This window comes from Phyllobates terribilis, unplaced genomic scaffold, assembly GCF_046119375.1.
Source record: "Phyllobates terribilis strain yellow unplaced genomic scaffold, ASM4611937v1 Scaffold_2__4_contigs__length_985480577, whole genome shotgun sequence".
Taxonomy (NCBI): Eukaryota; Metazoa; Chordata; class Amphibia; order Anura; family Dendrobatidae; genus Phyllobates; species Phyllobates terribilis.
The window spans coordinates 213,758,720-213,774,804 of record NW_027362762.1 but is presented as its reverse complement, the minus strand read 5'-3'; the positions used below and the strand labels follow the sequence as shown (position 1 = coordinate 213,774,804).

At 39.1% G+C, this 16,085-nt stretch overlaps 1 protein-coding gene across 3 annotated transcripts in view; it reads right to left on the bottom strand.

The window, feature by feature from the left end:
* The window catches only part of ERICH6B (glutamate rich 6B), a 311,898-nt gene that overhangs the window by 124,908 nt on the left and 170,905 nt on the right, over positions 1-16,085 (bottom strand). For all 3 annotated transcript variants that reach the window (XM_073663846.1, XM_073663848.1, XM_073663847.1), the window contains 2 exons: positions 8,319-8,447; positions 3,291-3,448 (listed from right to left, as the gene is read on the bottom strand). In XM_073663846.1, the coding sequence (XP_073519947.1) occupies positions 3,291-3,448; positions 8,319-8,447 (287 nt within the window). The remainder of the gene's footprint in view (positions 1-3,290; positions 3,449-8,318; positions 8,448-16,085) is intronic.

The window sequence follows — 16,085 nt, the reverse complement described above, 5'->3', positions numbered from 1 at the left end:
TTTCTGTGACTTCACAATTACGTCAGCTCTCTACTCTGTTTTCTTGGACACAACAGAAATCAATAAATCAATAAGTAGCCCTGGCATTCCAATCTGAAGAAAAACCTGAGAAAGACTTTTAGAGTCACACAGCTTCCTTAGGGTATTTGTACACAACGTCTTTTTCAGTCGAGAGTCTGCTCCGAAAAACACCTGAAAAAGCGCTATCTAAATGCTCAAAAATATGAACATATGCATTTCTATGTAAAAATGACTTGCTGTTAATATGTTCAGTCTTTTGAGCATCTTTTAACAGCTTCAGGTTTTCAATGACGCCAGGTTTTTAAAAGAAATGAGCAGACTATTCTTCAGGCATTCTCCGCTCAGGAGACTTTCTATACCTAATAATAGAAATCAAGGAGAAAGATCAAAAGATGAAAAAAACGCCAGCATTTCCTGAATCGTCTTCTTAAAAAAACTCAGCGAGTACGCATGCCTGAAAAAGACGTTGTGCCTTTAAAGGAAAGCCTTCTCCAAGGAACACCTTATAACTTAAAAACAATTCTCAATCTCAAGTCTGCACTGCAAAACTATATTACTACCCTATTGTCATATCCTCTTTGTACTACAATGCCAAACTTATTAATTATTTATTATGCTTTGCTTATATAGCTCCATCATATTCCGCAACACTTTACAGACATCATCATCACTGTCCCCATTGAGAATCACAATCTAAATTTCCTATCAGATAACAAATAAATGGGAAGCCACAGCATTCCATATAAGAATCAGGTAACAAACTTTATTAATGTAAGAAGTAGACAATTGTCTATTTTTGAAGTGCCTTGTATTTTTGATGGGCCTTATATAGGTTTTCATTAAATTCCGTATGTCTTTGGAGTGTGGGAGGAAACTGGAGAACCCGGAGGAAACCCACACAAACACAGGGAGAACATACAAACTCCTTGCAGATGTTGTTCTCAGTGGGATTTTGACCCCAGCGCTGCAAAGCAACAGTGCTAACCACTGAGCCACCGTGCTATTCCAAACAACTATTTAGCACCTTTAATTCTCTCCTCCATCCCCGGGTCTTGCTTTCCACATCTCTTATCCCAGTTAAGCATTAGATCTACATGATGGGAAGCTTTACTGAACCCTCAACCCCTCTACACGATTGCACAGTTTTCTACCCCTGTATCCAGCTTCTCCACCAGTACCATTGAAAAGCTTTTCCCCCCTACTCTCCAAATCATACCTTACTACCAGTACACTTAACCCTATCTGCTTTCACCTTGTTCCCAACCTTAGCACTGTGTTAATACCAGCTCTAACCCATCACTACAATCCATCACAAATCACTGGCATCATCCTTCTTCTTTTAACCCCTTAAGGACGCAGACAATTTTTGTTTTTGAATTTTCCTCTCCCCTTCTTTCAAGAGCCATAACTTTTTATTTTTTCTCTCAACATACTCTACTCTAGGACTTGTTTTTTTGCGTGACAAGTTGTAGTTTTGCATGACAGTATTCATTACCTAACTGGAAATCCAGACTAAAGCTCCAAGTGGGGTGACATGGTGAAGAAAAAGCAATTCCATAATGTTTTTTTGGGATTTGTTTTTACAACATTTATTCTGTGGTAAAAAATTACATGGTGAAATAATTCTAAAACTAAGTATGATCAAGACGCTAGAAAATTTGCGTACATATTTTTTTATTCATTCTGTCGTCGATCGTGTTGTGCGAGAGCTTATCTTCTACGCCCTGAGCTTCGAGTTTTATTCTTTTTATTTAATTCCCTTTTATTTATTTTAGCATACAAAACAAGAATAGAGCATAAAAGAATAAAGGACAATACAGATATAATCAACCATCATGAAAGCAGTGTGGTTCCATAATGATGGAATCCCAATAACATTATGTCCTAAAACCAAATTATACTTCGGGAAAACCAGGGGAAAAATCCTAACATCATTTACTATTATTATGAGAGTCAAAAAAGAGATTCCAAAACCTAAGGATCCTAGAGAGAAACTGAAAAGGAGAAAAGAAAGTTAACTGAACAAAAAAGGAGGGGGTGTAGCATGTATATGTGTGTGTGCACGGGGGATAAGAGAATAAGATACGGCGGTCTTAGGTCTCCCCACTAAAAGTCCGATATTCATAAGGAGACGGACATATTGCCCATGTTCCCCCTTGAAGAACGTGTGTATTGATGTAAAAGTATTTTTATGTGTAATGTGAACTGTGAAATGCTTTATGGCGTTGTGTTCTGCCCAACAGTAGGGAAAGTTAGTGTTAAAGATTTGATTAGCCCAGAATGGGAGGGTCTAAGGTGATGGGTCTTCCAAATGGACAATGACCCGAAGCATACTGCCAAAATGGTAACAAAGTGGCTTAAGGAAAACAAAGTCAATGTTTTGGAGTGGTCATCACAAAGCCCTGATCTCAATCCTATTGAAAATTTATGGGCAAAGCTGAAAAGGCAGGTGCGAGCAAGGTGACCTACAAAGCTGGATCAGTTACACCAGTTTTGTCAGGAGGACTGGGCCCAAATTCCGACCAACTATTGTGAGAAGCTTGTGGAAGGATATCCCAAACATTTCAGTCATTCAGTTTAAGGGCGATGGTACCAAATACTAATGAACTGTATGTAAACTTTTGACTTTGCAGTAAGTAATAAAAATGCCTTAAAACATTCTCTCTCTCATTATTCTGGCATTTGGCAAATATTAAAAATCATGGTAATCCTAATTGACCTAAAACGGGAAAGGTTTATTCTGATTTCATGTCAGATATTGAGAAAAACATGCAGATGTGTCTTTTTATATAGTGTATGTAAACTACTTCTGGTTTCAACTGTAGAGTCATGTCCACGGAGCAATCCCTACAAGCGATGCAGCTGTCCGTCAGTCTGCGTCCCAGCCGGCATTGTGACATTAGTAATACTGTATATGCCAAGAGGTTGTGACGTTCAGTTAGGCCAACATTCAATATTTAAATACAATATTACTAATATTTATACATGAGCCATTTATGAAGCCAGAGTTGGAGTCAGAATGTGAAAAATAGTTATAAAGAAATATTAAGAAAAACTGACATTTTAGTAAAAGGTGGATATTCTCTTTAGGTCTCTTGCATTATGAAAAAAATGATGCCTTATCTATACACATTTGCATAATATATAATATAATCAGCAAAATATTCAAAGATTCTCTGGAAATTCTCTAAGGATGCCAATATACACACCAGGAGTCTAATTAGCAGAGTTTTCTGGATTATGTACAAGGTCCTATATATAATGCTTACTGTTTTCTGAGTTCACACAGAGCTTTCATCTCATCAGACATGGGAGCCGGTGTTTGTTCATCCTCGGTCTCTTCCTCGGTTTTCTCAGGTGTATACGACTCAATAGTTTCCATAATCATGTACTGAAACAGTTCCTGGATTTTCATACAGCAAAATAGCTGGAGGCGAAGAAATACTAATGTTTATATTTGTAATAGCAACAGATTAAAACTTACTTTATGGTAACAAAAATGTCTAATGTGTCCCATTGGGTAAAACAACAACGGTGAGAACTACAAGAAAATAATCGCATTAACAGAAATTCTCACAAAATAACTAATATAGACAGCGAGGGGCAGATCTCAGGACAATAAAACAGGCAGTCAGTGGATGCAGATTTTTTTTTTTTTTGATGGAAGATTTGCAGTATGGTCTGTGATTCCCAGACTATTCCTGTGTGGTAGCCGTAAGAAAGTGGTAAATGATTAAACTAATAATATGGCCCAGAATTTTCACAGCAGCATGCAGCGATATCTAAGTGAAATTCAATTACATAACCAGTTATGCTTGTTAATTACACTGCTTATGTCTTGGTAAAATCATCTATATTCATATACGAAAATGAGTTTGTAACACAAAGCTTGTAAAGAATTAATTTATCATACGAACATATGGAATTTACAGTTTAATCAAATTACATTTTTTTTTATTTCTTTTACTAGAAAGAAAATTATATTAACTTAAATATACAGTTAAAAATCTCAAAATCTCACTATTCAGAGCATGCATGACATGAGTTTTTAAATTACTTAAAGGGGTTCTCACATGAACAAAAAGTTCATTTTAATCAATAGATCTTGGAATAATAATAACTTTCATAATTGGATGTGTTTAAATAAAATGTCCCTGTGCTGAGATAATCTTATAAATGTGCCCCTGCTGTGTACTGTGTAATGGCCGTGTCTGACCGTACAGGAACATGGTCTGATCATACCACATCTCCTGGGCAGGGGAGGACACAAAAGGGTATACAGACATTACAGGAGGGGATCACAAATAATTCTTTTTGTGAGGTAAAACATTTCCCTGTTTTTAAACAATATTTTACTTCAAAGAAAGAATAATTTGCGATCCTGTGCTGTAATGTCTGCATATATTTTTTTCTCTCCCCTGCCCAGGAGCTGTGGTATGATCAGACCATGTCCCTGTACGGTCAGACACGGCCATTACACAGTACACAGCAGGGGCACATTTATAAGATTATCTCAGCACAGGAACATTTTATTTAAACAAATTCAATAATGAAAGTTATTATTATTCCTAGATCTATTGATTAAAATGAACTTTTGTTCGTAGGGAAACCCCTTTAAATGACGCCTAACTACAATTAATTTGCAAAACACTCTCTAGTGTAAAGGACAAGTGTAAAAACCTTTCTTTTAACACCTGACTTCTCTTCTGAGATATAATTCAATAGTTGCAAAATGTGTGTGTGTATTGTTGTACAGCAAATATTGACTTTAATAGGATTTCAGATTTTGAGGGTAAATGTACATTTAATACAGCGTATTTTGCTGCTGATTTTCTTCCTGCCTTTGCTCACGAGCGATCCTATTTGATAAATTGTCCTCTTTGTGATGCAGAAATGTTGCGCTGAGAAATTGACATATGGTGTTGGATTTTTAAATCTGCAACATCTCAATTCTTTCTGAGGATTTGCATTGTGGATTTTATTAACTTCATTTTAGGGGGTAAAATCTGTTTTCAAAATCTACAGCAAAATCTTCTTTTTACACATGCAGAAATTTAGCCTATTGTGCATTTAGCCTCATCACCAGCATCACAGGGATTTAATGGGATTGTCTCGTGAAGATAATGGCCTTACATATTCTCTATTGGAACTTTTAAAAAATCTATCTAAAAAATCTGCCTAGGGCATTTTTAACTATGGATCCTAAATGGTGGCCCATGGTATCACTATGGGTCCATGATATGCATTTTCTTGGCTTCCTGATAACACACTTTGAGGAGGCACAATATTTAATGTTTCTGGGGGAGGCATTACCTCTATAATGTGGCACCAGGTTTTTCACAGGTTTTGTATGATCCTGTAAAAAAATAACTGTGTGCTCCTATATTAAAAGAGAGAAAGGAAAAGATTGACTAAAGTCCTATTGTAGCCTATGGGAGCCATATTTAGAAGAGAACAAAAACTATGGGGCCGATACATCAAACTGTTTATGCCATATAACTGTCATAAAACACTTTGAATAGTTAACATTTTTTGCACAATACAGATGTGCCATCTTCAAGCAGCTCTGTCAAGACAGGCGGGGCTGGGACGACAGGACAGGGCGTGGCTATGCCAGTTGTAAGACTAATGCCGGTGCTACTGCATGGTTCCCCTTCACACTCCATGCAGGGATGCCGAAATACCGCCCCCACTTGTAGTGTGTTCCCTGGTGTGCTCCCTGCTTCCTGTGTCTGTGTCCTGGTGGTGCGCCTAGTGCACGCACGGGCTCCCCTGCTCTTAAAGGGGCAGCGCACACCTGCTAAGATGCCCTCAGCCAATAGCTGGGAGGATTTTGTATAAAAGGCACCCTCCCCAGCGTGGATTCATTAGTTAGTTTGAGTGGAGCTAGTGAGTTGTTAGGTCCCCTGGTCCTTGTGTGGCTAGGTCCTGAACCCAAACCCCTGGTCCTTGTTTGGCTAGGTCCTGAACCTAGTCCTCTAGTCCTGAACGTGCTCCCCCGGCCCTTGTGCAGCCGTGCCTGAACCCGCTATGCCAGTCTGTGTGTGGCCAGTGCCTCAACCTCTTCCCCCGGTCCATGGGTGGCCAGTGCCTGAATGTGAAATTCGTATATTGGGACTGCTAAAACCAGTCTCAAAATCCAGTCCTGTCTGTGTCTGTGTCCGTGAACCTGACCCTTGGGGTCAGCAGCTGCAGTACCAGGGACTGACTAGGAGTGGTACCTGGCGGCTACCTGCAGCTCAAGTCTGACGCCACCATCAGGAGCTCCAGTGAACACCAGGTAGCCAGCCACTTAGTTACGCTCCTTCGTAGGTAAGCCTGGCTCTGTGGAACAGTGGATCCACGAACCACGTGTGCCACCTGTGGGCGTGACACCACTCTGTCAATTTTATCAATATTGGTAGCGTTTCTTACATCATAAATGTTACTTCAGCCCCTAAGTGTAGTAACTTTTCTGAAAATGCACATGTAGGAGCACGCCACTGAAAAGATATGCCAAATTCATTATGTTGCATGTGCCTCTAAATGAATTTGGCACATCTTATTACTGCAAACCCTTCATTAAGACCAACATACAAAATGCCGATCTTAAAAATCAGAGCCTATATATGTACCTCGATTTATTATGGCTTGCCAGTTACTGCTTCTCCTAAAGTTGCTGCTTCTTGTATCACAATGTAAAAGCTGTATTTGTTTTAAATAGGGGTCTATAAGAACAACAGTTTACAAGAGACAATAGACAAACTTGCAATAATGTGGAGCATGTTGCGATCAGTAACTCAATTGTTCAAGCTTGAAAACTTTAAAAAGTAATAGATTTTTGTGCATCACCAATTTTGACATTCAATTAATCATCTTTAACATGGAAAGATTATGTACAATCACTTTTCCTATAAGTAAAATGTGGCAGGTTGATCTACAAAGTCATACAATCAAAGAATAATTTCAAAGAAGTAACCATAAGACCTCATTCAGACATCTGTGAGTCACGTACGTGTTCTATCTGTGTTTTCTTCTACTCATCATTATAATCTTTGGGGCTGTTTAGATATCCGTGTTTTTTGTGGACCACTTGGCGACATGTCCGATTTCTAACCCGAGCCAAGCTGTAGATCAAGATTAATCAATGAAGTCTATGGGTCCATAACAATTATGGACAGCACACAGATGGTATTCATGTCCCATCTGTGTGCCGTCTATGATTAAAATTGCAATAAATAGCAGAAGTTTTGTAGTTTATTTTTTTCATCAGTGAAAATCACTGCAGAAACACCAATAGTAAAAACTGAAAATCGAATCGAACACTGATGAAAAATGGTCCATGATTTTACGTAGAAGAAAAATCTCTGATGTCTGAATGACGTCTTAATATCTATAAAACAAAATGAATCTGAACTTGGGCACTTTGCCTACTCCAGGAAACGTGGAAGATTGGAGAAGAATTCTAAAAATTCCAATAGAAGAGTCCACATTAGCTGATGATTCTCTTACTGCATTAACGTAAAAGAAATAAGTGATCCTATTACGCTCACCATCTTATCCTTTCAAGTGGTTTGTTTCCATAGTTATTCAGTGGAGAGGAGCCCAGTATAATTGCCAGGCTTCAAATAAACATTAATGATAAAGGTAAAAAAAACCTCCATCAATTGTGTCATGTATTTAAATGACAGAGGAATGAACATCTAAATAGTCAGGAAGATTAAATACAAGACACAATTTTACGGAAGCATGAGATGTATATATCTAAGGGTAGGGGAGGGTGGATTTAATCACAAATGCTAAAGACTTAATATTTTGCCTTTTTTTGTAGACTTCAGATAACCTCAAATGACTTCCCAGAATTAAATCTGGAGAATGTGCAGAACTAGGAGAAAGGCACTACAGGTGCCAGCAGCCCACCCCATAAATATACTGTGTACATTTCAGGTGAGCATGCTCTATGAATTTAGAGCCATCAGCATCAAAAATATACAGATAGTCACAAAAGAAGTGGCTGGAGAAGATTGATCAAAATTGTCACTAAAAAAAGTAGCAGTTATATAAATCAAGGTATAAATAAGAGCTGGAATGTGATTGGTTGCTAAGAACATGGGCTCCACTTTTACTTTGGACTAATTTTGATAACTTTACCTGATTGACTTCACCAGAGTTTGGAGAAAAGGTGAATCTCAAACTCTTGTTGTCTATTATAAAGATACTATGATAACTATGACCTATAATGCAGAAAATAGCGACTCAAAAGGCCAGTGTGGATATAAATATTACGTTGTCCAACCTCCAACTACTACTACAATTACCATACTGCCGGGCTCAGAAGAAAGTTGTTCAATGGATGGAAAAGGTTTCATAGGCAAGTGACAGAATTCACAAATTGAGACGGTGGCTTCCATTATCCTCAGTGGATCATCTTCACAAATCAGTGGGAGCTAGAACAGAGGAAACGCATAAAAATACGATGATTACAAAAACATACAAAAAGCCAAGGTAAATGTGTGATAACATTTGTGCATGTGCCTTGGAGCCTTTCATTGATGGTCATATCTTGTCTTTGAATTCTCTGCACATGTATAAGACAATGGATTGAAGATGGCCATGCACAAGACAGCTAGGTGATAGATATCTTCTCTGACCTGCTTGTATTTGGGTATATGGTGAACGAGAGAGATCAGAGGCTGTCTTATCTTCTAGCTTAACCAAAGAATTGGACATGTTTAATTCTAATATGCTCAATCATTTTATTTCTTGACATACATGCCATTGTGGGACATTCAAGAAGCCTCCATAAACATTAGATTGTCACCATTAATTTGACGCATATCAACAGCTTTAAGTTTTCTGTTTTAAGTATTTAATTGGGAGCCCTTCCTCAATGGCTTCAGGAAGCTAGCTAGAAACATTCATAGATGACCACTGAAAACTTTCATGAAGATCATTGTGGACAATCTTTCATCTTCAAGAAATGCAAAATGCTAGTATTACACAGCACATCTTGAAACCCCAGTCTGCTTTGCAGTCTTTGACTAGGAGAGACTTTGCTGATGCAGTGTTTCTTGTTGCTGTGCTCAGTGTTGCCATGGTGTATGACATTTGACTTGAAACTGTCTTCCACAAGCTCAGCTTTGTAGCAGAGTTTGGATGTTCCTCACTCAGTTTAAAGCCTCCTACATAACAATTTCTGTTTCAGTTAATGACTGTGTTTCAATCTACATATGAAAATAATGATCATTATCACCTGTTTGGTATAACTGGTTACTCATACAACTGACTAGATACCTACAAAAACCCTGATTTTGTGCAAATGTACCTAGTAGAAATGATGCTGTTTTGAAGGCAAAGAGTGTTCATACCAAATATTGATTTGATTTAGATTTCTCTTTAGTTCATTCACTTTGCATTTTGCTAATTAATAAAAATCAACTACTAAATATTAAAACTTCTACTTTTGATAGCACTCTTACTATGCAACCCTGTTAGAGTAATTAAGGAGTTAATGTCTTCAGGCCTGAAACAAAGACTTGTTAAGGGTACAATTAAGCTGGTTGGATGCAGAGTGTCTTATTATGCAGCTATGGATTCTGCTATTTGCTACAATATTAGAATTTCTTACATTTATAGATGGAACGTCTATATTCATAAAGCCTATAAATTAACCCCTTTACTAGCAGGCGATTTTTTTTCATCTTTGTTTTTTCCTCCTTTTCTTCCAAGAGCCATAACTTTTTAAAGTTTTCTGTCAATATAGCTGTATGAAGGCCATTCATTTTACCACATAGTATACTGGAAAATGGGAAAATTGTTTTTTGGGCTTTTTATTTACCATGTTCACTATATTGTACGATTGACCTGAAAATATGATTCCCCAGGTCAGTACAAGTACGCAGATACCAAACATGTCTAGTTTTTTTATATTTAGGTGTGGTGAAAAAAAATTCAGAAAATTAAAAAAAATATTTTGTCTATGTCGCCATTTTCCGATACCTATAACGTTTTAATTTTTTGGGGTCTTGGGCTGGATGAGAGCTTATTTTTTGCGCCATGAGCTGACGTTTTTAATTATACTATTTTGAGGTAGATACTAATTTTTGATCATCACTTATTGCATTTTATTGCAATGTTGCGGTGACATAATTATGGCGTTTTGATTTTTTTTCTCGCTACACAGTTTACCGATTGGATTAATTTACTTTATATTTTTATAGATCAGACATTTCTGAATGCAGTGAGACCAAATATTTGTATTTTTTTTATTTCTTTCAATGGTTTTTAATTTTTTCATATTTTTAAAAACTTTTTTATTTTACCTTTTACTAACTTCGATAGTCTCCCTAGGAGACTTGTAGCTGCAATCGTCTGATCGCCTGTGCTATACATAGCACGGCTTCAGCACTACTATCACAATCTCTTATGAACGTTCTCTTATGAACGCTGGCCCGTAATGACAGGCACGGTCATCAGCAGACCCCTGGCTGTCATAGCAACCCATCGGTGCCCCGCAATCACATGACAGGGGCGGCAATGGGTGATGCGTGTTACATCCTATTGTCAGTGATTGACTGTGGGATTTCACTTGTTAAAAGTGCTTCACCCGCAGATGTTAAAGGCAATTGATGGCTGATTAAATCAGCCATAAAGTGCGGGGAAAGATGTGGGCAGCGACACTACCTTTGACATACATGTACGTCAAAGGTAGTGAAGGCGTTAAATGGATGTTCCGGATTTTTTGGGGAGAGTTTTGAAATGGTTAACATTGGTTTTTCCTATTTGTCCTCACTAGAGATGAGCGAACCTCTAAAGGTTCGATTAGTTTCAGTTCGGCGAACTTCCCGATGTTCGCCGAACAATTCTTCAAACAGTTCGTCGAACATATCCGAATCCCATTGCATTCAATGGGAGGCAAAATCAAATGAATACACAACACCATCAAAGGGTCCCAAAAGCTGCCAAAACAGCTCAAATTAGGGGCAGACACCAGGAAAAGTGGCATCAATTGAGCCAAAGTACAAATTTTATAATGGCACAGCAGCAGTCAGCCATGGGCCATGCATGAAGTATCAGGGTCTGGGCCAGCATTTACAGCTTCGAGTTTAACTTCAAATTAAGATGAGGTGGATGAGGGATCGGTGTAGGTCAGCTGTGCTGGGAGCCCTGATACCACATGCAACAGCTCAATCTGCTTTCCTGCTCAGCCACACTCAGGTGGCACAAACATCAGTTTCATAGAGTAACAAAAATGTAAGGAATAGGATAGTAACACAGGTAGTTAACTGAAAGTAAGTGCAGGCCTGCCGGTCCGGGAGCCCTACTGCTACAGGCAACACACATGAAGGAGACCCAACCACGCGTCTCCACATTTCAAAAAATTAGGGGCAGACACCACTAAACTGGCATCAATTTCACCAGAGTAGAAATAGTATAATGGGGGCCTGCACCTCTTCCACTACAGCCAACCCAGCAGCTGGAGACCCAATCAGGAGTCTCCATATTTCCATAAATTAGGGGCAGACACCAGCAAAGTGTGATCAATTTCACCAGAGTAAACCTATTATAATGGAGCACTGACACCCCTTCCACTACAGCTAACCCAGCAGATGGAGACCCAATCAGGAGTCTCCACATTTCCAAAATGTATTGTTAACATCAATAGCAGCATCAGCAGGCACAGAAGCGAGATCAATGCAGCACAATAAAAACTAGACCATCGTCTAGTCTGCACAGGCTGCAATTGGGGTGCAAAAGTCCTTGGAGATCCATGACTTGTTCATCTTTATGAAAGTTAGGCGGTCTACACTTTCAGGAGACAGCCGGATCCGCTTATCCGGCAGGACACTACCAGCAGCACTGAAGACACGTTCTGAGAGAACGTTGGCTGCCGGGTATGATAAAACCCCCAAGGCGTGACACACGAGCTCAGACCACTCTTCCATTTTTGAAAACCAAAATGTAAAATCGTCCAAACCCTCCCTGATGGTATTGATATTGAGCTTGAGATACTCCTGCACCATCTTCTCCAGTCGTTCACCACGTGTCAGACTTGTGACTACTCTGTTGTGCTGGTGGAGCTGGTCTAAAAAATGTGTGAAAGGACTCAGAGAAATTGCTTCTGCCACTTAAACTGCTGCAGCTAATGTTTTTGCATTGACGAATTGACGTTCCTGAGGTTGAAAGTCTAGAGCTGCAATGCACACTGTGTGATTAACTGCTGTCTAGGGGAAAACCTCTCTTATAGTTGTGTAAAAGCGTATTTTGATTCTGCAGCATGCGTGGGTCCCTTTCCAGGGCAGGAAGCATATGGAAAAATTTTCTCTTGTAATGTGGATCTAACAGAGTGGCAAACCAGTAGTTATCACTATTTTGAATCCTAACTATATGGGCAGGGCTGGCTCCAGGTTTTTCTGGGCCCCGGGCGAAAGAGTCTCAATGGGCCCCTTTTACACATACCACGATTCATGATGCACAGATACCGCAGAGAAATATATATATAGTACAATGCAAAGATTTCACTTCTTACATTACATGAGTGATATCTATTGTAAATTCTACAATAGCTCAGAAACTGGCGAATCGCTCCACACAGTATACTGGCCCCCATAAAATGCTCCATACGGAATACTGGCCCCCATATAATGCTCCATACAGAATACTGGCCCCCATATAACGCTCCATATAGAATACTGGTCCCCAAATATAACGCTCTACAACTTCATCATCATCCTCTCTGTTCTCTCATTCCTCGTCCTGAAAGTCATCCTCCTCCTCTTCCTGCCCTGATAGCACAGTAAAGTCTGCGTGCGCCTCAGGTATCTGAGTCTCATCAGGTTAACGTCTGGTGATGAGGGTCGGGATTCTGCTCGGACCCTACTTCGTCCTGCCTCAGATTCAACATAAAAAAAAATTTGGGCATCAGTGCAGATACATTCCTCCTCTTGAGTCTGTGAATCTTTGAAGCAGACCTCTGATACTCATGACATAGAATGTGTGAACAGCTCTGCAGACTCGCCCATCTGCGGTTCCGTACAGTCATTTGGGCGACTGTACTGTGTGCGGTGTTGAGGTAGAGGAAGAGTAGGAGAGGCCACCTAATGCAACGCTTGCCATCCACTGGAGCACATGCTCTTTCTGGCCCTCATCTACAAGGCGTACCACTGTGTGGCTGCCAAAGAAAGGGAGTGGAGTAGCCCGTTCAGTAACAGAAGTTGTCAGTTGTCTTTAGATAGGATGTGACGGTGTTGGTTAACTAGAGCTTTCACTAACATTACCTCCTACCCCACGTACACCTTGAACAACCAAGCCTATTCCCCCTTCCACCACGACCTCACTTTTTCACACTCATGTTGCTCAGATTGGAGCATGCTTTTAGAACCAAAAAAATTGATTTTTTTACTGTGGAGCCCTGGATACAGCAGAATCTCATTACAAAAAAATTACAAGCTGAGATGTGGCCTGCTGTATGTATCAACAGAAGAAATTAGATTTTTTACTGTGGATGAGGCCTGGATACAGTAGACTAAATGCGCCAAAAAATTAAAAGCTTAGATGTGGCCTGCAGTATGTATCACAGTAGTAACAGAAGAAATTAGATTTTTTTTACTGTGGACGAGCCCTGTATACAACTGAATCTCAGCACAAAAAAACTACAAGCTGAGATGTGGTCTGCTGTATGTATCACGGTAGTAACAGTAGAAATTAGATTTTTTACTGTGGATGAGGCCTTGATACAGTAAATATTGCGCCCAAAAATTACAAGTTCAGATGTGGCCTGCTGTATGTATCATGTTAGTAACAGAAGAAATTTTTTATTGTGGATGAGGCCTGGATGCAGTAGAATACATATGCCAAAAAATTACAAACTGAGACGTGGCCTGCTGTATGTATCATGATAGTAACAGAAGAAATTTGATTTTTTTTTACTGAGGACAAGGCCTGTATACAGCTGAATCTCAGCGAAAAAAAAATACAAGCTGAGATGTGGTCTGCTGTATGTATCACGGTAGTAACAGTAGAAATTAGATTTTTTTTTACTGTGGATGAGGCCTTGATACAGTAAATATTGCGCCCAAAAATTACAAGTTCAGATGTGGCCTGCTGTATGCATCACGTTAGTAACAGAAGAAATTAGATTTTTTACTGTGGATGAGGCCTGGATGCAGTACAATACATACGCCAAAAAAATTACAAGCTGAGATGTGGCCTGCTGTATGTATCATGGCAGTAACAGAAGAAATTTGATTTTTTTTTACTGTGGACAAGGCCTGTATGCAGCTGAATCTCAGCGAAAAAAAATTACAAGTTAAGATGTGGCCTGCTGTATGTATCACGTTAGTAACAGAAGAAATTAGATTTTTTACTGTGGATGAGGCCTGGATGCAGTAGAATATATGCTCCAAAAAAATTACAAGCTGATATGTGGCCTGCTGTATGTATCACGGTAGTAACAGAAGGAATTATATTTATTTACTGTGGATGAGCCTTGAATACAGCTGAATCTCAGCGCAAAAAAATTACAAGCTGAGTGGCCTGCTGTATGTATCACGGTAGTAACAGAAGAAATTCGATTTTTTTACTGTGGATGAGCCCTGAATACAGCTGAATCTCAGCGCAAAAGAATTACAAGCTCAGATGAGGCCTGCTGAATATAGCATGGTTGGAACAGAAAAAAATAGTTTCAAAGGTGTACCCTTCTATGGACCACAATATCAGCAGTGCACAACAGAGTTCTATGCTGAAATGATGCCTGCTGTCTCTGTTTGGACCACACTAATAGCAAAAACGATTGATCTCCTGGAAGGTTGATTTCACAGCCATACAGAATCCTATCTATGTAAACTATCTGACTTAAAAGCAACCGCCTAGCTAAATAATTCAATCTCTCAGTATCCAGGAGCAGCAGCAGGTGCAGCCTCTCTGCGCTGTTACCCTGACAAAATGGCGCTAAAACAACAAGTCTGCTCTTTACATGGAGAGGGACATGTGACTTCAGCAGGCAATGGCACAAGCCCTTGTGTCTGGATGTTGTTGATAGTTCCTGCGCCCTGATTGGCTTGCCGGAATCTGCACACATTAAGAAAAAAAAATAACTTAGATTAACAGCACGCCACTACTCTGACGTCTCCCCACCACCTCCCCTCATCAAACATGTCCCCCCTCTCATCATACAGCACCACTACCCTAGCCAAAGTCATAAAAAATACAGTAGTGGAAACGCAATCATTTGCCACACTTTTACCGAATTTTGCTGATTTTAAGTAAAAAGGCTCAGGTGACCAATCACGAATCCAAATGTGCAACATTCGTGCCATATTTGAAATTGCCGAACGTTTTTCGTCATCTCTACAAAACAGCACCAGACTGTTAGTACACCCAATTAATAGGGGCCAATTCATCAAGAATGATGTTTTTCAGTCACATGCCTCTTATCATTTACCGCAATTTTGCCGAATTGGGCTGATCTTCAGTAAAATGCTCGGGACATGTTTGCTCATCTCTAGTCCTCACAGGTAAGATAATTGCAGTGAATTGCGACTTTACTGCTAGTAAAAATTATGTGTATGTTTTTAAAATCTCCAAGAATATTTTGCACAAAAAAGTTTTAGATTATAATACAAGCAGTAAATTTGGATTCGTACAATATGAGTCATACAATGTCCTAACAAAATATGAAGATAACACAAACTATGAAAGTGTGAACATACAAAAACATATAGCTAAAATGTACAAATGTCCATTCAAATGCTTTTTTGGAAACTATATTTTGTGTGTTATGTTTCCATCAATGCATTCAAAAGATTGGACTTCAGATCAGATTAGGCTCTGCTCACATGTCCGTATATTATTTCTATTTATCCCATATAGAACAGACAAACGGAACAGATAAACGGAATTAGGATCCTGTGCATTCCTGTTTCAAACAAAAACAGAAATGCTACATTGATTTATTCCTGGTCTGTTTGGTTTCCATCTCATGTTTATTTTAACAACGAAAGAAAAAGTTTCTGCAGGCAGAAACTTTCTAAAAAAATTATACTAAACAGAAATAAGATGGACCACATATAAAAAAATGGGGCCCA